Source organism: Leopardus geoffroyi, chromosome D4, assembly GCF_018350155.1.
Source record: "Leopardus geoffroyi isolate Oge1 chromosome D4, O.geoffroyi_Oge1_pat1.0, whole genome shotgun sequence".
Taxonomy (NCBI): domain Eukaryota; kingdom Metazoa; phylum Chordata; class Mammalia; order Carnivora; family Felidae; genus Leopardus; species Leopardus geoffroyi.
The window spans coordinates 62,270,071-62,293,440 of record NC_059342.1 but is presented as its reverse complement, the minus strand read 5'-3'; the positions used below and the strand labels follow the sequence as shown (position 1 = coordinate 62,293,440).

General features: G+C 36.6%; 1 protein-coding gene across 2 annotated transcripts in view; it reads right to left on the bottom strand.

Annotated features, from left to right (window-relative positions):
* The window catches only part of STX17 (syntaxin 17), a 74,291-nt gene that overhangs the window by 40,768 nt on the left and 10,153 nt on the right, over nucleotides 1-23,370 (bottom strand). For both annotated transcript variants that reach the window (XM_045467794.1, XM_045467795.1), the window contains exon 3: nucleotides 12,244-12,309. In XM_045467794.1, coding sequence (XP_045323750.1) covers nucleotides 12,244-12,309 — 66 coding nt within the window. The remainder of the gene's footprint in view (nucleotides 1-12,243; nucleotides 12,310-23,370) is intronic.

Sequence of the window (23,370 nt, the reverse complement as noted above, 5' to 3'; positions counted from 1 at the left end):
TATTTATTTATTTTCATCACCTACAGAACTAGCACAGACTCTCTGTAGAGCAGTATCTTTCTAAATGTGGTCTGAAATCTACTATCTCAGAATCTCTAAAGTGAGTCCCAGAAATCTGTGTTCTCAACAAGTTCTGTATCACCACTGCTATGGAGACTAGGCTGATCAAGTTTCTTCTACAGAATCCAAGTTAACGTTCTTCAGTGAATTATTACAGTAGTAATAATTTCCAACTTTTTAACTTAATTCCAAAATTTGATCACAAAATCTTTCTTAATGCTAATGTTTTCTTATCCCACAGAAGAAAACTAGTAAACTTATTCCACTTGCAGTTTCAAAACATAATAATGGACTTCTGCTTCTGCAGAGTGTGTAGAACAGAGCACTGAAGTACTAGAGAGAGCTGCATAGAAAGAGAATCCTGCACATATGCAGGGGTACAATTCTCAAGTATGTAGCAGAGAAATGATCAGAACATGTATGTGGGAAAACTACTTGAGGCTAGGGGAAAAAAATCATCCAAAAAGATTAGAGGGAACAGTGCCTAGTACTCAAAGCTTTAAACAGTGTCTGTTCCCACCAGCTAAACTGGAAAAACTCTGAATTCCCTAGGCAGTGGGTAGAGCACTCAGAAAGGTTTTACTGCAATAGTGGGGAAATAATTAGCCCTAGACTGAGCACTGTTCCAATGAAGCCTAATAAATCATAAAAGTTAGACCCAAAAGAATCAAACTGTTTCCAAGTATTTTAACTGTATTCCAGAACAAAGCTCAGTAAGATTTATAGGAACATAAAAATATCTAGCACTCAAAAAAAAAAAAAAAAAAAAAAAAAAAAATCTAGCACTCCGCCAAGTAAAGGCCTCCCAATCAAATATCACCAGACACACAAAGAAATAGGAAAATATGACCCAAAATGAGGAGAATAATCACTTGATTGAAACTGACCCAGAGTTGACATAGATATTAGAATTAGCAGAGAAGGATATTAAAAGTTATTATAATTGTATTTAATATGTTTAAAAAGTTAAGGAGAGACATGAAAAATATAAAGAGAGACCCAAATCAGGGTGCCTGTCTGGCTCAGTTGGTAGAACATGTGACTCTTGATCTCAGGGTCATGAATTCAAGCCCCATGTAGGGTGTGGAGCCTACTTAATTAAAATTAAAAAAAAAAAAAAAAAAAAAAAGGAAGGAAGGAAGGAAGGAAGGAAGAAGGGGGTTAGGAAGGAACCCAAATCAAAGTTCTAGAGTTGAAAACTACAGTGTGTGTGATGAAAAATGCACTGAATGTATTAACAGCAGATTGGACACCACTGCTGCTAAGACTAGTAAACACGAAGCATGAAGGCACAGAAATAAAACTATCCAAAATGAAACACAAAGAGAAAGAGGAATCCAAAAAATTGTAAGATAACTTCAAGAAGCCTAATATACGTGTAATTGGAGTCTCTGAAGAAAAGAGATGGGAGGGGACAGAAAACATATGAAGAAATATGGCCCCAAATTTTTCAAATTGGATGCAAACTATAAACCTAGAGATCCAAGACACTCTACAAATTGAGAGCACAAGAAATGTGAAGAAAATGTCACACAAGCTCATCATGATCAAAGTATTCAGAGCCACTGTGATAAAGGGAAAATTGTAAAAGCAGCCAGAGAATAAAGACATACTACATACTGAGAACAAAAATAAGAATGAAACAGATTTCTTATTGAAAAAAAATGCAAGTGAAAAAAAGTTGAAAACACCTCTAAGGTACTGAAAGAAAAAAGTTAATATAGAATCTTATATACAGCAAAATTCCTTTTAAAAACAAAGGCCAAATAAAGGCTTTTTATATATACAAAAGCAGAACTCTTCATCACCAGCAGAACTGTGCTCCAAAAAATGTTAAAGGAAATCTTTTAGGCAAAAGGAAAATTATACCAGATGGAAATATGGTTATACACAAATGCATTAAGCACACCAGAAATAGAAATGCCATTATATAAGTTTTTTTTCCCTTAATATCTAAATCACTTGAAAAAGAGAATAGAGAGTTTACATTATGGAGTATATAACATATATATATATATATAAGTAAACATACAACAACAATTATATAAAGACTGGAGGGGATAAATAAAGGTATATTTAAGTTTATTAAACATATGTGAAATAGTATATCACTTAAAGATAAACTGTAATAAGATGTATACTATAAACCCTAAAGCAACCACTAAAATAACAAAACCAAAAGGTATAGTTAGCGTGACAAAGACATACAATGAAATAAAAAATAATTCAAAATAAAACAGAAACATCATTAATCAAATGAAAATTAAAATCATAGGGGCGCCTGGGTGGCGCAGTCGGTTAAGCGTCCGACTTCAGCCAGGTCACGATCTCGCGGTCCGGGAGTTCGAGCCCCGCGTCAGGCTCTGGGCTGATGGCTCGGAGCCTGGAGCCTGTTTCCGATTCTGTGTCTCCCTCTCTCTCTGCCCCTCCCCCGTTCAGGCTCTGTCTCTCTCTGTCCCAAAAATAAATAAACGTTGAAAAAAAAATTTTTTTTTTAAAAATCACAGTGAGATACCACTAGAGACCTATTATAATGGCTAAAATTAATAAGACTAACCATATCAAGTGTTGACAATGATATGGAAGAATATGAAATGGTACAACCATCTCATAAAACAGCTTGGCAGTTTCAAATAATTAAGGAATAAAAACTATATGATCCAGCTATTCCCATTCATAAGTATTTATCCAAGAGAAACGAAATCCTTTGTTCATACAAAGTCCTGTACTCAAATGTTCACAGCAGCTTTATTTGTAATAACCTCAAACTGGAAATAACCCAAATGTCCATCACAAATGAACAGATAAACAAGCTGCGGTATATTTATACAACAGAATACCTACTCAACAGTGAAGAGGAATGAAATACTGATACACATTGTAACAATGAATGAACCCCCAAAATATTTATGTAGAGTGAAGGAAGCCGGACAGAAAAAGAAGTTCATATTTCATGATTCTATTTATATAAACTTCTAGGAAATCCAAACTACTGCACAGTGGCAGAAAGCAGGTCAGTGGTTGCTGGGGGTATCCAGGGTGTGTGCGTGTGTGTGTGTGTGTGTAGAATGGGAAGGGGTGCAGAGGGATGTGGGAGGGAGAATCCAGAAGGAGAGTTACAATGAGGTTTGAAGGAACTTTTTGGGGCAATGGATATATTCACTATTTTGACTGTAGTGACAGTGTCATGGCATACACATATGTCAAAACTTATCAAATTATGTACTTTATTGTATATCAATTGACACCTCAAGAAAATTGTTTAGGGTGAAAAAGCAGAAAGAAAATGCAAAACGATGTATTATTTATGTATAGCCACATGCACAGAAATGATAAATACTTGGTGCCTGGCTGGCTCGGTCAGGGGAGTGCACAACTCTTGACCTTGGGGGGTTGGAGTTCAGGCCCCATGCTGGGTGTAGAGCTTACTTAAAAAAATAAAAAAGAATGAAAAACTAAAAAGAAAAAAGAAATGATAAATACTTAAATCAGGAGAAAATATTTCCTTCAGATAAAGATAGGAACAAGGAAAATGCAACCAAGGAAAATGGAACCAAGGAAAGGCACACAAGGGATTTCAATGGTATTTCTAAAATTTTCTTTTAAAAAAGGAACAGGGGCACCTGGGTAGCTCAGTCGGTTAAGTGACCAACTCTTGATTCAGGTCAGGTCATGATATCATGGTTCATGAGTTCAAGCCTCACATGAGGCTCTGCACTGACAGTATAGAACTTGCTTAGGATTCTCTCTCTCCCTCTCTGCCCTACTCCCTCCCTCCCCCTCTCTCAAAATAAATAAATAAACTTTCAAAATTTTTTAAAAAGAAGAAATAGCGACAAAATGTTACTATGTTACTTTGACAAAGTAGTGACAAAATGTTACTTCGACAAAGTTGGGTGATGAGTACATAAGTGTTACACTATTTTTAGTATTTTCTATATTTCATGTTTGAAGTTGTGTGTGTGTGTGTGTGATTTGTCAAAAAGTTATTTCATCATTAGGTTGATGTAAGGTAGTTCCTAATTCCTATGTCAAGCATGTAAGTTCAGAATCATTTACTAGGGCTACAAAGAGAGTAGGTAAAAAGCTAACGTATTAGGTCTCTGCCATTCTACACAAAATTGTTTACACATGTATCTGCATTTTTCTAAAAAGTAAACCCACGGTATCTTGATTATTACATCAGCCATCTAACTGGTACTCTTATATCCATCCTTGCTCCCTTAGAATCTATCCTTTTCATGATAGTTAAGGTGATCTTTTAAAGTTGTATCAGGTCATCATCTGCTTAGATCCTTCCAAACACTTTCTACCCAACTTCAAATTATCATATTCTGCAAGGCCTTCCATCATCAGACTGAACTGATCTCCCTGATCTCACCTCCTATATTCTTCTCACACCAGCCACACTGACCTCCTCACTACCCCCTTGAATATTCCACACATCCTCTCATCTCAGTCTTCACACTTGATTTCCTATCACCCAAGGTTTATATTTTAACTTCCTTCAAGTCTCTGCTCAGATGTCATCAGAATCTTTCCACAACCACCGTATATATAAGTTCATCACCTTCTGTGATTTTTTTGTTCCCTTTAACCTGCTTTACTTTTATTTCACGGTACTTATAACCATCTATTTTTAAAAATTTTTTTTAACGTTTATTTATTTTTGAGACAGAGAGAGACAGAGCATGAACAGGGGAGGGTCAGAGAGAGAGGGAGACACAGAATCCGAAACAGGCTCCAGGCTCTGAGCGGTCAACACAGAGCCCAACGCGGGGCTCGAACTCACGGACCGTGAAATCATGACCTGAGCCGAAGTCAGACGCTTCACCGACTGAGCCACCCAGGCGCCCCAACCATCTAAATATTACAGTTTATTAGAGATGCCTGGGTGGCTCAGTTGGGTAAGCATCTGACTTCAGCTCAGGTCATGATCCCGTGGTTCAGGAGTTTGAGCCCTGCATCGGGCTCTCTGCTGTCAGTGCAGAGCCCACTCAGATCCTCTGTCCACCTCCCTCCTCTTACAAAAATAAATAAATGTTTAGTAAATAAGTAAATATTATATATTTATTTTAAAAATTATGTCTCTGCTTTTTCCACTCACCATCCCAGAATATAAGTTCAATGACAACAAGATTTTTCTTGTTTTGCTCACAGCTATATCCTCAGTGTCTAGACTAGTATCTAGAACATAGTGAAAGTTCAAATGTTTCTGCTCTTCTAATAATAATCAGACCAGAAAGGCTATTATTATGCCAAGTTTTGAAAATTTACAGCAATATCCACAAGTTAGACAAATGGGGCTACAGTCAATGAAGTAAGTTTAAAAACAACAAAGCATACTAACTCAGTAATTAAGAAGCTTGCGGTATGCAAGAAGTAAACTGAAAACTATGGCCAAACTCTCAGGAAAATGAAGGTGACATATCTCTCTCTTTAGCTCCATAACTAAATTTAATAACTAGTTATGGTTTTCCCCTCCTTCTTTCAGAAATATCCTGAAGTTTCTGTCTAAAGATTAAAAGATATGTTTAAACATATACTTATCTATACTGATCATTGTAAAAAGTAATTATTCTGAGTTAATTGAAATTCTGAAAAATGGCTAATTATGTATTTAATGATTAAAAGAGTGGCTATGCATATATTTGCCTTTGTTAAATATTGATTTAAGGATTCCTAATGTGTTTTTACGACATGTAATTTTGAGAGCAAATTGTGTACAGCTAAAAACATTTGGTATCATAATAATCTGATTTCCTTACAAACACAGAGCTCAAGTCCACGGGTAAACATTTAAACAACTTAGAGTAAATACATTCGAGACATCTCATTTATTATTAAAGGCTCCAGAGTCATAACTGTTTAATTATAATAAGTCTGGACTATTCATGTTTTACCTAACTACTACACAACAACTTTACACTTATTTCAACATCAAAAGGCACCAAAAAGAACATATACATAGCTTTAAATATATTAACTGAACCACCAAAAGCAATAAAACTCAAACAAGAAAAAGGTCTCCATTCATTTACTCAACACATATCTACTATATAGGTATTAAGTGCGGCACTCCACTTTCTATCCACCTGAGTTAATATTAATTCCAGATTGGATTCCTGCACTAACACTTATTAAGACCTTGTGCACTTAATACACTAAGTTTCTCTATTCTTCAGTCTTCTTTATCTAAAAAAATGAGGATAACACCCCTTACCCAGCATCCAGACAACTGGCACTGTATCACTTACTGATCTCTATAATATATTTGACAATTAATTATAGATTGACTTACTTCTCTTACTAAAGCCTTAAGCTATTATTTAAATATTTTATTTAATTTTTTATGAATTCCCACCTACGTTAAGTTTCTTCAAAGCAGAAACTGTGATATATTTTTCATAATCCTCTATCACCAGCTAGTATTATATGTTAAGTACTCGGGGAGGGTAGCAGGAAAAACTAAGCTTTTTAAAATACACATTTTGGGGGCACCTGGGTGGCTCAGCTGGTTAAGCGTCCGACTTCAGCTCAGGTCATGATCTCATGGTTCGTGAGTTCAAGCCTCATGTCAAGCTCTGTGCTGACAGCTTGGAGCCTGGAGCCTGCTTCTAATTCTGTCTCCCTCTCTCTCTGCCCCTCCCCTGCTCATGCGTGCACGCTCTCTCTCAAGAATAAACATTAAAAATTAAAAAAAAAAATAAAATATACATTTTGTACTTTTATATGACAAGCCAAACAAAATGGGGAAAAGTGAAGCAATTACAATGTGTTTTACATTAAACTAACAAAAAGCCAACACTCATGTTTAGCTTCATCTAGCAGCTAAATGTGAAAGCATGAAATCAAGCTTATTCCAATTCTTCTTACTAACTGAATACCTACTATATGACAGGGGCTGTTTAAGCACTTGGTACACATGATTAACAATCATTATAATCATCCTGGAATACAGCAGAATGAATGAGATTTTACTTTCTGAAAAAACATTATGTATAAATTAAGAATTATTTTGCAGAGGGATCTGTTGTTATTTATAAGATCTTTTTCTAAAAAGTAAATTTGAACAAGCTTATTTATAACCATTTCTTGTAATAACTAGAAAGCTGGACTAAAAAACAAAACAAAACACAAGAAATCAAAACAAGAAAGAAATCAGGAAAAAGGGGTAATCTTACAAGAGAAGAAAAATATTACTCAAAAAAATAAACTATAAATAGAAAGCCCAAAGGGATTTAGACTGTTCAAACTAATAAGAGAACTTAAAGATAATCAGCAACAGATCTATGAATGAAAATTAATTATATTTCTATATACACCATCATGGTAGAAAGCATAATTAAAAAGGACAACATTTAAACCTCTCCTAAACAGGGGCGCCTGGGTGGCGCAGTCGGTTAAGCGTCCGGCTTCAGCCAGGTCACGATCTCGCGGTCCGTGAGTTCGAGCCCCGCGTCAGGCTCTGGGCTGATGGCTCAGAGCCTGGAGCCTGTTTCCGATTCTGTGTCTCCCTCTCTCTCTGCCCCTCCCCCGTTCATGCTCTGTCTCTCTCTGTCCCAAAAATAAATAAACGTTGAAAAAAAAAAATTTTTTTTTTAAAAATAAACCTCTCCTAAACACACACACACTGTAAAACTGTAAAGTACTTAAGAATAGATAAGTGAAATAGATAAACAAAATAACTATAAGCCCTGTATTCCAGTCATTTGTTGCTGCATAACAAATTCATCCAAAACTTAAGGATCTAAAACCACCATCTGATTTTGCTAACGATTTTGCAGACCAGAAATTAAGGACATCCTCAGTCGGGCAGTTCTCACTCGGAGTCATCCATGTGGTTGAGTCAGGCACCCGCCGAGACTATAGTCATCCGAAAGCTCTAATGTCTGAGATGGCTCACATATGTGTGGCTGGCACTTGAGGCTGCAAGTTCCTAACAGCTCAGCTGTGGCTGTGGCTATCTCCCACAAGGGGATCTCAGGATAGCTGGACATTTCACATGATGCTGAGGTTTCCGCAGAGCAAGCACCCTCAGAGAACCAGGGGAATCTATCTGACCTTTCTGACTTAGCCTCAGAAATCAGGCATTATTTCTGCCTCAGCCCAGATTCAACAGGAAGGGAATCAGACTCTACCTGCTGGTTGGGGAATAGCAAGGTCATTGTGTAAAATTCCAAATAGAATGGAAACATTTTGCAGGTATTTTTTAAAAGTATAATCTATCATTATCTGTATGCAGAATATTAAAAAAGACATAAAAAGTGCAAGAACCTCCCATATTCATAGGTAGGAAAACTGGACATTGTGAACATGTCAATTTTCTCTAAATACATGGATAAAGCCAATGCAATTTCCAAATTCCCAACAACATTGTATATGGACTTTGACAAGCAGATTCCAAATCTTATACGGAAGACTAAAAGTATACATATAGCCAAATCAGTCCTGAAAAGGAAGAGTAAGATGGAAACACTGTCCTACCAGATATCAAGCCTTATCATAAGGCTGTCATAATTAAGATGGTGTGGAACTTGATGGAGAAATAGGCAAACTGACCAGTGGAACAGAAACACCAGAGACAGGGGTGCCTGGGTGGCTCAGTCAGTTGAGTCCGACTTCAGCTCAGGTCATGATCTCAAGGTTCATGGGTTTGAGTCCCACATTGGACTCTGTGCTGACAGCTCAGAGCCTGGAGCCTGCTTCAGATTCTGTGTCTCCCTCTCTCTCTGCCCCTCCCCCACTCATTCTGTCTGTCTGTCTCTCTCTCAAAAATAAACATTAAACATTTTTTTTACATAAAAAAACGACCAGAGACAGACTCATACATATATGGAATTGTGATATGTAAATAGCACTGCAGAAATCAGTTAATAGTGAGAGAACTGGTTTTCCAAAAGGAATAAAGGAGATTTATTTGTATCTACTTCATAGCACCAATTTCAGATGGATTCAAGACATAAGTGTTAAAAGTAAAACATTGAAAACATTCAATAGAAAATATAAGAAAATATATTCTTGATCTCAGGATAGAGAGTATTCCTTGAATAAGACACCCAAAGCAAGACCACAAAAGACTGACAAATTAGACTATGTTTAAATTAAGAATTCCTTTCAACAAAGACACTATAATGAAAGTGAGCAGATAGTTCTTACTATACATAATAATGAGAAACTTATAAACTCTATTATAACTGTTCATGAAATTGTCCAAAAATCAGTTTTATAAAAACTAGCCAAGAACTAGTCTATACACAAAATTCAGAGCATATATGAATAAAACTAAGCAAATACTTACATCTAAAAACAGTTTCAATCTCATTCTTTTTATGGCACACATAAATCTTTTGTGCCAGATGGAGGTCATTAATGGAGGTCAATATATTCTTTAATCAGTAAACACTCTGACCATAAGCACTGTCTCAAGAAAATAAGTGATTTTTACTAACATATTAAACAGTGAAGATGGCAAGAAATCCTAGTCATAATAATCTCATTGACATTTACGTGCTTAGCACCATTCAATAAATACTGAATCTTGATGAACAGCAGGTACTGTGATATACACAAATAGCAGAGACACAATCCCTGATCTTCAGGCTTATAATCTAGTTGGCAAGCAGTAAAATACATATATAGAGAGGTAGGTCAAATTTCTACTAGACCTCCAGTCAATCCGTTTTTCTCTATCTCCACTATCTCTGTAATCTCTCCTAAATGATCTCTTGCAATCATTTCATTCTATCCCAATCTATTCACAACACTGCAGCTACAGTAACCTTTTTGAAATCCAAGAAGATCAGAGATGCATTCTTTGGAAAAACAGACTTTAGATTCAGAAACACCAGGCACAGGGCTAAAAGAAGGGATTTATGTGAAAGTGTGTACTGAACAATAAAGCCCAGCATCCTTCACCTACCCTGCTTTTATGACTGAAAAATAAGTGCCTACTTGCCCTGGGAGGAGGAGGAAGAGGAGAAGGATTCTTCTTTAGAAAACTGAACCAGAGCAAACCTCCAGCTACTGATGTCTGGAGGGTCATCCAAGGAAAATGCCATCATTTGCCAATTCTTGCCATTAAAGATTAAAAAAAAAAAAAAAGCAAAGAAAAAACACAGAGTAATAACATATTGAATAATTTAAATTTCCCAGAACTAAAGAACATAAATTTTTTGACTGAAAGAGTCCAACACAAAGCACATCATCATCAAATTTGAGAACACCAGGGATAAACAGACTACGAAAGCTTCCAAAGAGGGGAAAAAAAAAAATAGATCTCATACAAAAATTGAGAAATCAGACGATATCAGCTTCATTAAGAGCAACACTAAACTAGAGAACCCTCAAATCTGAAAGAATACCAGCTAGAATTCTATACCTACTGAAATTAGCAGTCACATGTGAGGGGAGAAAAGGGGTATATTTTAGACTCATAATAACTTAAAAATTTACCTCCAATGTAAATTTAGAGAGCTTATTTAGAGGGCTACTGAGAGATGTACTCCAACAAAACAATGGAGTAAACCAAAAATGAGGAAGACATGATACCCAGGAAGACAGGGACCCAACACATAAGAGCAGCTGAAGGAAGTCCCAGAACAGCACCTGTGCAAGAAGCCTAGAAAGGAAGTCCAGATTGGAACTGGGAAGAGGGATAGAGGAGGGAGTGTGCTCAGGATAAAGAATGGAAGTAGAATATTTGGACATATGAAAATTATTACTGATAGCACATAGCAAAGATGTGGAGCATTTAGAAAAAAATTACAAATACACAGAAAGCTAGGAAATTAAAAAAAAGACAAAAAGCAAAAACTATATTGTATTTCACTATTTGGCTTAGAAGAAAACAGTATTTTTATAATCAAAATAATAAAATAATGATTTATAATTTAACCAAAAATTATAATGCATGTATTTGTATAGGCGGAAAGAAAGTACCAGAGCTGGGCAGAACGCTAGATCACCACCTATTATGGTAAGAAGAGGTAATGTCTGAACCTGATTAATTAAGAAATAGCATTCTCACATTATATTAAGGAATAAAGAGCTACATACCAGGGAAAATGGCCAAAAGGATTAAAAGTGGTTTCTTCCAAGTAGGACACAGAGATGGAGAAGGGTAAGGTAAAGCTTTTACTTTTATTTCACTTTTAACTATGTAAATATAGGACTTTTAAAAATTAAACATTTTTTTTACATTTATATTTATTTATTTTTGATATAGAGACAGAGCACAAGTGGGGAGGGGCAGAGAGAGAGAGAGGGAGACACAGAATCCAAAGCAGGCTCCAAGCTCTGAGCTGTCAGCACAGAGCCCCACGCGGGGCTCAAACTCACAAACCACGAGATCATGACCTGAGCCGAAGTCGGACACTTAACCGACTGAGCCACCCAGGTGCCCCAGGATTTTTAAAAATTTAAATAATTAACATTTATTTATTAAAAAGACAATAACTGCAAAGAATACTTGTAATAAATACTATGTTACTGTAACAGTATCGTTTTGAAGTTCTTTTAAAAAAATTTTTTTTTAAGTTTATTTATTTTGAGAGACAGAGAGAGAAAAAAATGCATGTGTCAGGGAAGGAGCAGAGAGAAAGAGCAGGAGAGAGAACCCTAAGAAAGCTCCATGCTGACAGCACAGAGCCTGCTTGGGATTCTCTCTCCCACTCTCTGCCCCTCCCCCACTTGCACATGTGCACACTCTCTTAAGATAAATCAACTTTTTTTTTTTAAAGACAACAACATAATATATGCAGGGGACATGAACAGGTGATTTACAAAAGAAATATTACTATCCAAGACACATATGAAGAAAACTTTTACCATTCAAAGCAATAAAAACTCCAGATTAGAACAACAAAAGCAACATTATTTTAACTTAATAGTAGGCAAAATTTTGAGAAACTGATAATACTAATGTTCATAAGGTTTTTGGAAAATGCGTTGATTTTGAGTATAAGTTGATACTTTGTTCCTGGAGGAAATTTTGGTATTATGAATCAAAATCTTAAAAATATGTATGACATTTGATTCAGTGACTCCTGCTAAAAATGCACCCTTAAAGAAATAGTTACAAATACACATAAAAAGATTCAGCCACAAGACTATTTAGTTTAGCAAAATATTCTTAAGACTGTCTTTCATATTGATTTACTAGAAACAATGTAATAGACTTACCTGAACTGTACGGCCTGCGTTGATATGCTCTTCATGCAACTTATCCCAGATTCGGCACCTTTGATACTACATAAAAGAGAGGAAAGGTACTGAATTCTTGTTTAATCACTAAACTGATTATTTCTACTTATCCACAAAAATCCCCACTCACCTACCCAAACTTAAACATACCAGCTAAAAGTTATGGACTTTATAGTTGCAGTTAATGGTTCAATGACAATACAAGTAGGAAATTTTCAAAAACATTACACACAAAATTCTGGCAAATGGTAAAACAAATAAAAATCACTAGATACAATTCATTTTACTGAAGAAAAAAACAAAAAAACAGTGTACTTTGTCTTAAAATAAAGAATGAGAATGTAAAAGTGTGAAAAATAAAAAGATTAAGGGTACTCATCAGATAGTCTCACTATTCATGAAGAATTTTAAAAGTTTGTCAATGATAGTGTCAACTGTTAAAAACCAAAATCTGACCTTGAGAAAAAGTTACATTGATAGTGCAGACTAGAAAGTATACAAAAATGAGAATGAACATTTAATATACATGCTTCAGTTTTTATCAAGACAATGTTTAGTTCTCAGAGTTTCACCGAAGAAACTTTATGCGTATGATAATGGCAAATTTTTCATCTGACAGGAACCACAGCAAAATGTGGTAACATTACAGCACAACTTACGTAACATATAAACATCAACATCAAACATCACATATTATGTTTGGTTGAAATGAAAAATCCAAATAATATGTTAGCAGTTGTGAATAATGACATTAAACATATTTCTGGTATACTACAACACTAAAAGAAAGAAAATCCAATGTAGAAATACAATGAAAGGACAGAAACATGAAAATGTCCCATATATGCATGAAAGGTGTAACAGATTACAAAAGAGCACTAAAAAAGTTTCTAGGGCATTTTCATATTCCTTATTCTGCATATTCTTTAAATTTGGCAGTGAATAATGCAGCAAAAAGCTCTTTAGATACTCCTAAATGTTTTTACCTCATCTAAGAACTAAACAATAACTACTAAGTTTAAAAATAATATAGAAAATATATTCACCAAACAAATTTAAAACCACTATCAAACTACTTTTATTTATAAGAAAAATTAAACTGATACCATCAGATCTGGTATGAATGCTCTTCTATTTCTTTCCCCAGGTTTTAAAACTTCTAATTTGTATTAAAGGCTCTTTTAGATAGTGTTATTGTATTAATAAAAAGATGAGAAGAGAAGCCAAAAATAGGGGTGCCTGGATGGCTCAGTCAGTTAAGTGTCCAACTCCTGGCTCCAGCTCAGATATGATCTCATAGTTCTTGAGTTTGAGCTTCGCATCGGGCTCTGGGCTGGCAGCACAGAGCCTGCTTGGGATCCTCTCTCTCCCTCTCTCTTTCTACCCTCCTCTACTAGTCATGCTGTCTCTGTCTCAAAAATAAATAAACTTAAAACTCAAAAATACATGTTTGAAAATAAGTCACTTTTATTTATTTTTATGATTATTTTTAACATATATCTATTTTTGAGAGACAGAGTGCGAGCGGGGGAGGGGCAGAGAGATGGAGACAGAATCTGAAGCAGGCTTCAGGCTCTGAGCTATCAGCACAGAGCTAGATGTGGGGCTTGAACTCACAAGCCATGAGCTCATGACCTGAGCCAACTGAGCCACCCAGGCACCCCTGAAAATTAGACACTTTATTATTATTTTTTAATGTTTATTTATTTTTGAGAGAGACAGAGACAGAATGTGAGTGGGTTGGGGCAGAAAGGGAGGCACAGAATCCGAAGCAGGCTCCAGGCTCTGAGCTGTCGGCACAGAGCCCGATGTGGGGCTCATGTTCACGAGCTGTGAGATCATGGCATGAGCCGAAGTCGCACGTTCAACCGACTGAGCTACCCAGGCACCCCAAAAACTAACCCACTTTTAAATTTATTACTCAACACTAATCTGTCCTGATATTTTAAGAAAAATTAATGTTAAAGAAAATGTTTATGAAAAATGAAAATGAATATGAAATAAGAATGTTTATGAAAAATGAAAATGAGAGGCGCCTGGGTGGCGCAGTCGGTTGAGCGTCCGACTTCAGCCAGGTCACGATCTCGCGGTCCGGGAGTTCGAGCCCCGCGTCGGGCTCTGGGCTGATGGCTCAGAGCCTGGAGCCTGTTTCCGATTCTGTGTCTCCCTCTCTCTCTGCCCCTCCCCCGTTCATGCTCTGTCTCTCTCTGTCTCAAAAATAAATAAACGTTAAAAAAAAAAAGAAAAATGAAAATGAAAATGTTAATGAAAACAGAGTTAAGAATTTTTGGAGGCCATGTCTGCTAGAATTCATGGACCAGAGTATCAGAGAGGAGAGAGCTGCATGTGAAGAGACAGTTGCAATGGGAGGAGATGACTACACTGAGAGAGACAGCTCCAGAGACCTGCAGGGTTCTCCTTTTGAGTCTTCAGCCAAGTATAAGTCAGCACATTCACACAAGGAAAACTACCTGAAGTCAGAAAAAGAACCACTGAAAAGTTTCCTTTTCCTTTGGTGGACTAATTTCCAGAGATCACACAGCCAGAAGCAGTGCATGTGAGCCCCAAGTCAGAGTGGAGTGGGAAAACCTTGCAATAAACTGCACATCAGGTATGATACTCCAAAGTGTTGCCCTTCATGGGGAAAAATTAACCCTGGAAGAAAGAATATTTTAATCCTTCACGATAAAGCTTCAAAGAATGACTCAAAAGGATCAAACTGCTCCCCAAATAACTAAGTTTGTCTCACACATCTTAAAGCTCAAAAATACTTGAAGTTTAAAATGTTCAGTATCCAACAAGGTAAAGTTCATCATGTCCGGCATCCAGTAAACAATTACCATGCATACAAAAGAGCAAGAAAAATGAATCAATAGAAACAGACTCCTATGATAGAGATAATGAAATTAATAGACAAGGATATTAGAAATTATGATATTAGATAAATGAATAAAGATGTGGTATATATACAGTGGAATATTAGCCATAAAAATAAAATCTTGCCAGTAGCAACGACATGGATGGATCTAGAGGATATAATACCAAGTGAAATAAGTCAGAGAAAGACATACACCATACAATGTCACTCATATGTGGAATTTAAGAAACGAAACAAACAAAGAAAAACAGAGACAAAAAAAAAATCTTAAATATGGAGAACAAACTGGTGGTTTCCAGAGGATGGGTGAAATGGGTGAAGAGGATTAAGAGTATATTTACTGGGATGAACACCGAGTAATGTATAGAATTGTTGAATCATTATTTTGTACAACTGAAACTAATGTAACACTGGAGATTAATCATACCTGAATTAAAAAAAAAAAATGACAGGGCACCTTGGTGGCTTAGTCGGTTAAGAGTCAGACTCTTGATTTCAGTTCAAGTCATGATCTCATGATTCGTGAGACTGAGCCCCACATTGCGCTCTGCACTGAAGCATGGAGACTGCTTGGGATTCTCTCTCTCCCTCTCTCTCTGCCCTTACCCTGTGTGCACATGCTCAATCTCTTTCTGTCTCTCAAAATAAATAAATGAATATTTAAAACAAAAGAATGACTAGTTGTGTGAGGTTTGTAAACTTGGGCAAATCAGTAACTTGGACCTCAGTTCACTATTCTATAAAAAGAGCAGGTTGAATTAAGTCATCACTAACTTTATTTCAGTTTTAAAGTTTTATAGTTTTAGGGTTTATCTGTTCATATATATTAAATATTCATGACCATGTAAAAAATTCATTATAATAATACTTTATGAGTAGAGAGAGGGGAAACTGAGAGAAAGCAACATTGCTTCCAGGGCCAAAAGAAAAATGTGGGCTTGGGCTGTAGAATACTTTCACACCAGAGGAATCCCTTGTAACAGTCCAGGTGGTTATCATTACCTTTTCTCTCTAAGCATACTCCCATTTTTTGGCTAATATTTTCCACCCACTATTTCATGAAACACTTCCATGGTGCAAGGCATTGGGTTTCTAGGACAAAACAGCAAAAACTTCTTACATTATTCCCTCAAGCCTTTACTAAAACATATATCCAGTAGGCAATGCATTAAGATATTTACCATGAATAACAGGCAATTAAAGTAACTGCAGAAACAGACTCATAAATACAGAGAACAAATTGGTGGTTGCCAGAGGAGAGGGGGTAGGGTAAGGGGCAAAATAGGTGAAGAGGATTAAGAGGTACAAACTCCCAGTTATAAAATAAATAAGTCATAGGGATGAAAAGTACAGCATAGGGAATATAGTAAATAATACTGTAATAGTATTATAATAACATTGTATGGTAACATTGTAATGGGGCTACACTTAGGGTGAGTGTTGAGTAACATACAAAACTGTTGAATCAATATGTAGCATACCTGAAACAAATGTAACATTGTATGTCAATTACACTGCAATAAAAATTTTAATGTTTTTAACTAATACAAATAAGTAACTACAAAAAAAGTTATGTAGTTCCTGTGTTCAAGAAAGTAGAAGAAAATATGAGCACACTAAGACATGAAAGATATTTTTAAAAATTTAATTCCTAGAGTTAAAAAAGTCATCTGAAATGAAAAATGCAATGGATGGGATTAATAGATAAGACAATGCAAAGAAAAGAATAGCAATAGAAACAATCCAAAATAGAGCACAGGAAGAAAAAAGATGGACAATAAATGAACAGGGCATCAGCAGGTCTTAGGCCAAGTGAAAGCATCATAGTATATATGTAATTGCACTCCCAAGAGAAAAGAGAGAGGGCAGAAAAAATATTTGAAAAATGAATAACCAGAGCTTTTCAAAACTTGATAAAAACTATAAATCCATAAGATCTGAGAAACTCCAGAAATGCCAGAAATATGAAAAATGAAGAAAACTATAAAACACATGACAATAAAATTTCCCAAAATAAATGATAGAAAAGTCATAAAAGCAGCTACAGACAAAAGGTACATAAAGTACAAACGAACAAAGACAAGAATGACAGAAAACTTCTTTTGAGAAACAATGCAAGCCAGAAGACAACGGAGCAACATCTTGAAAACAATCTAAAACGTAACGTGGAATTCTATACCCAGAGAAATATTTTTTCTAATGAAAGCAAAATAGGGGCACCTGGGTGGCTCGGTTGGTCTCTCTCTGCCCCTCCCCCACTCACGCTCTGTCTCTCTCTCAAAAACAAAGGGAAAAAAAAAGAAAGGAAAATAAAGACCTTTTTTCCAACATAAAAAAATTGACAGTGTTCATCACTAGCAGACCTGTACTGCAATAAAAAGGAAGTCCTTCAGGCTGATGGAAAAATGATACCAGAGAGAAACCTGGCTCTACACAAAGTAATGAGCACTGAAAATGGTAAATATATAGGTAAATATAAAACATTTTTTCTTATGTCTAAAATCTCTTTGGAAGGTAACTGTTTAAAACAAAAATAACAATGTATTGTGGGGCTAATAATATACACAGAAGCAAAATATATGACAATAATACTATAAAGATCATGAGACAGGAAATAGAAGTACATTGTTATGAGGTTCTTATAATATACATGAAGTGATTTATATATATATATATATGTGTGTGTGTGTGTATATATACACACATATATATAATTATTTGAAGGTAGACTGTGAAAAGTTAAAGATGGATACTTTGAATTATAAAACAAGCACTAAAACCCAGAAATAAAAACAAAGAGGGATAACTAATAAGCTAACAAAAGAGAAAAATGGAATTTCTTTTTTTTTTTTTTTTTTTTTTTTTTTAATTTTTTTTTTTCAACGTTTATTTATTTTTGGGACAGAGAGAGACAGAGCATGAACGGGGGAGGGGCAGAGAGAGAGGGAGACACAGAATCGGAAACAGGCTCCAGGCTCCGAGCCATCAGCCCAGAGCCCGACGCGGGGCTCGAACTCACGGACCGCGAGATCGCGACCTGGCTGAAGTCGGACGCTCAACCGACTGCGCCACCCAGGCGCCCCTGAAAAATGGAATTTCTAAAAAAACATGCAATTAATCCAAAAGGGAGTAAAAGAAGAAAAAGGGGACAAAGAACAGATGGGGCAAACATACAAAAATAGCAAGATGGTAAATGTAAAGACAACCATTTGACAAATGTCTATTCATTATAAAAACTCTTACCAAACTAAAAATAGAAGTTAATGTCCTCAACCTGATAGAGGCATCTACGTAAACACTACAGTTAATATCATGCTTAGTGGTAAAAGGCCATTCCTTAATACTGGGAACAAAATAAGGAGGTCTGATCTTACCACTCCTATTCAACATCACACCAGAGGCCCTAGCCAGTGCAGGAAGGAAGGACACAGTCGGAGAAAGAAGAAATAAAATAGTTTGTCTTCACAGGTGACATAATTGTCAACACAGAAAATATCAAACACTGTAACAGAAATGCTGCATAATATTAGCAGACATCCCAATGATCGAAAGCCATAAACTGAATATTACTCATGTAATGAAGATAAATAATGATACCTACCCCATAGTGAAAAATAATTCATTGTGCCTACAAAATATCAAAAATAACACCCCCCAAAACAAAGCACAAAGCCTACCTCCCAGGAGTGTGAATCTCCTAATGCATTATTACCATTTGCTCACGTGTCAAGCAAGCTGTAGAAGAGATTAGTGTCTTAGGTGGAGGTTGAACTAAATGACCTTATCTCTTATAACAATAAAATTCTTTAAAAAATTTTTTGAATGTTTATTTATTTTTGAGGGAGGCGGAGACAGAGTGCAAGCGGGGGAGGGGCAGAGAGAGAGAGAGAGAGAGAGAGGGAGACACAATCCGAAACAGGCTCCAGGCTCTGAGTTGTCAGTACAGGGCCCGACACGGGGCTAGAGCCCACGAACCATGAGATCATGACCTGAGCTGAAGTCAGATGCTTAACCAACTGAGCCACCCAGGCAACCCAGTAAAATTCTAAGAAAAATAAGGAGTAAGATAGTTCGGATTTCCTATTATTCGCTACAAGCTATACCTAAAATTATATTACATTATTAAAATCTATCATTGCAAATTTTTGGAGAAGCGGAAGAAGCTAAAGTGATTTAGTATGTGTGAAAAAAAATTACAAGAAGTAAATCCTTTAAAATTTAGTTGTGAGAACTACTGACAAGCGTTTTTGAACTGTGCTGTTTTTACAAAACATTGTTGTCCATCTACACAGCAGCACTAGAGACCAGTGAAAACAATGCTGTAACTTGAAGCAATTAGGATGTGTTTGGTTGCAAATAACAGAAAACTCAAAAATCTTAAATTGCTTTAATAAGGACATTTATTATCTCCCCTCAGAAGCAGCCTAGAAGGTAGTTTAGTTCAGAAGCTTACAAGCTCACTAACTGCCTAAGTTCTATCTTTCTTCTTTACCACTCTCAATAGAAAGTTTTTGTCCTCAGATTTGTCCCCTACTAGCTATTGTTCCAGATACAACAGGGAGACACAAGGCCAGGAGAAGCAGAACTGTTTCCTCTCATGTGTATCTTTCTACCAGTAGGAAAATCTTTTCCGGAAGTTTCCATATCCCAAACAGGCTTTCCCTCCAGTCTCATTAACCACAACTCTAGGATACAGTTGCTATTCACACACTGACAAGAATGTAATTACTACCATTAGAAACATTATTCACCACCTGTGCTGAAGATTTCCTACTCTGAAGGAGTAGGTTCTGAATCAAGTTTCTGTCAGGAAGAAAAAAATGGGGCAGGGGGTGGGGGGGGACGGAGAGATTAAAAGACTGAAATAAACATTCTCAGATTAAAAAGAGAAATGGAAAATTTTTGGTTGTAATCACAGGTTTAAAAACAAATCAAAACAAATCAGTAAATAACAAATCAATGAGACTGATGTTTGATTTTGCACCATGTAGTTTGTGCTTCATACTGCCAGAACAGTTCATACCACTCATTTTCACAATTATATGTCACCTATTATTCTCTGAATATTTCCTATTTTCTTAACTGCACTGTAAACTTCTTCAGGATTAGAAAACTAATTTTTTATGAACTTTTCAGAGCTACCAATAAAAGAAATAGCAAACAGGGGCGCCTGGGTGGCTGTCAGTTGAGCATCCGACTTTGGCTCACGTCATGATCTCACATTTCGTGGGTTCGAGCCCCACATCAGGCTCTGTGCTGACCGCTTGCTCAGGGCCTGGAGCCTGCTTCATGTTCTGTGTCTCCTTCTCTATCTGCCCCTCCCCCGCTCACGCTTTGTCTCACTCTGTTTCTAAAAAATAAATAAATGTAAAAAAAATTAAAAAAAAAAAGAAATAGCAAACACCAACACTTATGAAAACCTAACATATATTTATTTCTTGCAATTAATAATTTTCCTCCTCATTAAACCTGGAAGATTGAACACAAGCATGTATCTCTGCTCTTTTCTAAAACACAACTAAAATGACAATAAAGGACTTTAAAAGGTATACATTCATAAGAATAATGAGAATATAACAGAAGATATCAGTGGACATGAAATTTTAACCAAATTTGAGAAAATTGAAAGATTACAGACATGTTGCAGACTCAGAAGACCCGAGAAAGCTGAAACATGAGTCTGCAGAAGGGGTGAATGGTGTGGGAGAGGCAGTGAGTGACAAGCCAACGGGCACATCACTACTACCGAAAGGCTCGGTAACCAGACGTACCAGCTACCAGGCAGCCAGGAGGATGTGTACAGTAGGGCAGAAGGATTGGTTCAAAGCTTAGGGAAGGAACAGGTAGTCCATCTACTACACGCCCTCTCCGCAGGCCCAAGCGACTACACTGCCCTGGTCACCACAGAAGACAACATTCCACAAGAGTGTCTGGTAGTTCCCCATGAAAACTGATCTTTCACTTGCTCCCCCTCCAAGTTACAAGACCTTTCCTACTCCCTGCTACACACACACACCTTCTGATTAGCACTCTTAAATATCAACAGCTGGCCAAGGAAAGCAAAGTCCATAATATTGTAGGCTGACACAGAAAAGAAAGGGAGAGAGTGAGTGAGTTGTGGAGAAGATAAGAATTAAGTTTAAAAAGAAGAAAGAACAAAGAAACTCAGGAAAAACAGACAAAGAGGCAGATAAAACTTATATAATAATAATACCCCATGGATGATACTGCATCCATGAAACAAGAACAGGAGGATTCTCTTTAAAAGAAAAAAAGAGAGAACTGACAGAAAAAAGAACACAGTTAGCAACAATATGATTCTCTTTATTTCATCTTAGGTGGAACGTAATAGCTGATGTGATAGCTGAAGCTGCAGCTGCCATTTTACATGCAAGATAGAAACCAGCTGAGGATCCCAGAGCAAGATAAGAAGAGCCAGAGTCTTTAATGACCGCTGAGCTGCCACTGCAGCCCTGGAGTGCTCCCTAACTGTGAGAGGTTCAAAATAAAAGCAAAAACGAAAAACGCCTATCTGATATGATACGCTACTTGGGGCTTTTCTGCCACTTGTACTTTAACCATATACTAACACAGTACGTGCTACGCAGTAAGTTTCCTCCCAACCCTGCAACCTGAAACAAAGAAAATTATGTTCCAAGCATATAATCATGTTGTTTCTATCCGCTGTGCTTAGGTCTATCTTACGTTAGCCAAGAAAGCTGGATGCTAATACTTGATTTCAGCATCACAATCTAATCACATCTACCACGTGCAATACAGTGTAGTGCTGAAGGACCCGTGGCAGAGCGTCACAGGTGCCCACGGCACACTGCACCCATTGTGTTCGGGTGTTGCAGCGTCACTCCACTAAGGCTGACCTTCAATTTCCCTTCAGTGTGACTTTCTTCTTTTAAATTCATACTGGATGACGGATGGCTAACATAATAAATATGTGATCTGTCTACACCGTTCCCCCAGGAAGAATATGCCTTTTTTAAAATAAGGCACTGTCACACACCTGGAGCCCAAACCTAGCTCTTAACTCTTTTGTCCATGGTGAACACTGCAGCTTTTAAATGTTTTTACGTTACCATAAACTATTAAAATATGCTATTCAATCATACACAGACACACACACACACACACACACACACACGTCACTTTCACGCAAAACTAGAAATCCTAGAGACAGTATTATGATCAAGAATACAGAATAAAACACAGAGCAGTAGGAGTTTGCTTAGCTGCAGATATCCCCTACACTGTGAATTATAATTATTCCAACATTGTCTAAAACTTTCACGTTAAGTAAAGATTTCACAAAATGCTAAAGTAAAAATGTTATGGTAGACAAAGAGGAATATACCTCTGGAATAATTTTCTTAGGAAGTCTGGCACAACTAATCAAACCGATAATAAATCCTTCCTATCCCTACCTCCCTTGTTCCCAGGGTTCTGGCTTTTCCATTGATGACTGACTGGGTAGTACATGTGGCTAGGACCTGAGGGAATGATGGCAGGCACTTTCATACAGAATAAGTATAAGAAAAGGGAAATGAAAGACACGCCGAACCTCAAAGGTAACCTACGACAACATTCCACCTATTTCTGCCTTTCAGAATCAACTTATCTGCTAAATTCTTGTCCTCTTTGTAACTGAGCACTTTGACATGAGCTCAGGACTTCAAAACACACCTTATCAACCTCCCACCCAGGTATGATCAATCAAAAGTAAACAACCCTACTTCTATATTATTATAGTGCTAAAAGAATGAGCTCTCCTCAGGGCGCGTGGGTGGCTCAGTCGGTTAAGTGTCGGACTCTCGGTTTCTGCTCAGGTCATGACCTCACAATTTCGTGGGTTCAAGCCCTGAATCAGACTCTGCGCTGGCAGTGAGGAGCCTACTTGAGATTCTCTCTCTTTCTCTCTCTCTCTCTCTGTCTCTCTGTCTCTGATCCTCCCCTGCTCATGCTGTCTCTCTCTCTCAAAATAAATATATAAACTTAAAAAAAAATTAAAAAGAAAAAAACAATGAGCCCTCCTCATTAATGAAAGCATGGAACCCTATTAATTTGTTTTTGCTCATAACAAGAATAACCAGTTTACCAGAAAACTCCTCCACCCTAAAAAGTCACAGTACTTATTGTTTACAGATAAAGAAATTAAAAGATGACAAAATACTAATCTTGAATTCTAGATAGCTTCATATTTGCATTGAAATTTCCAT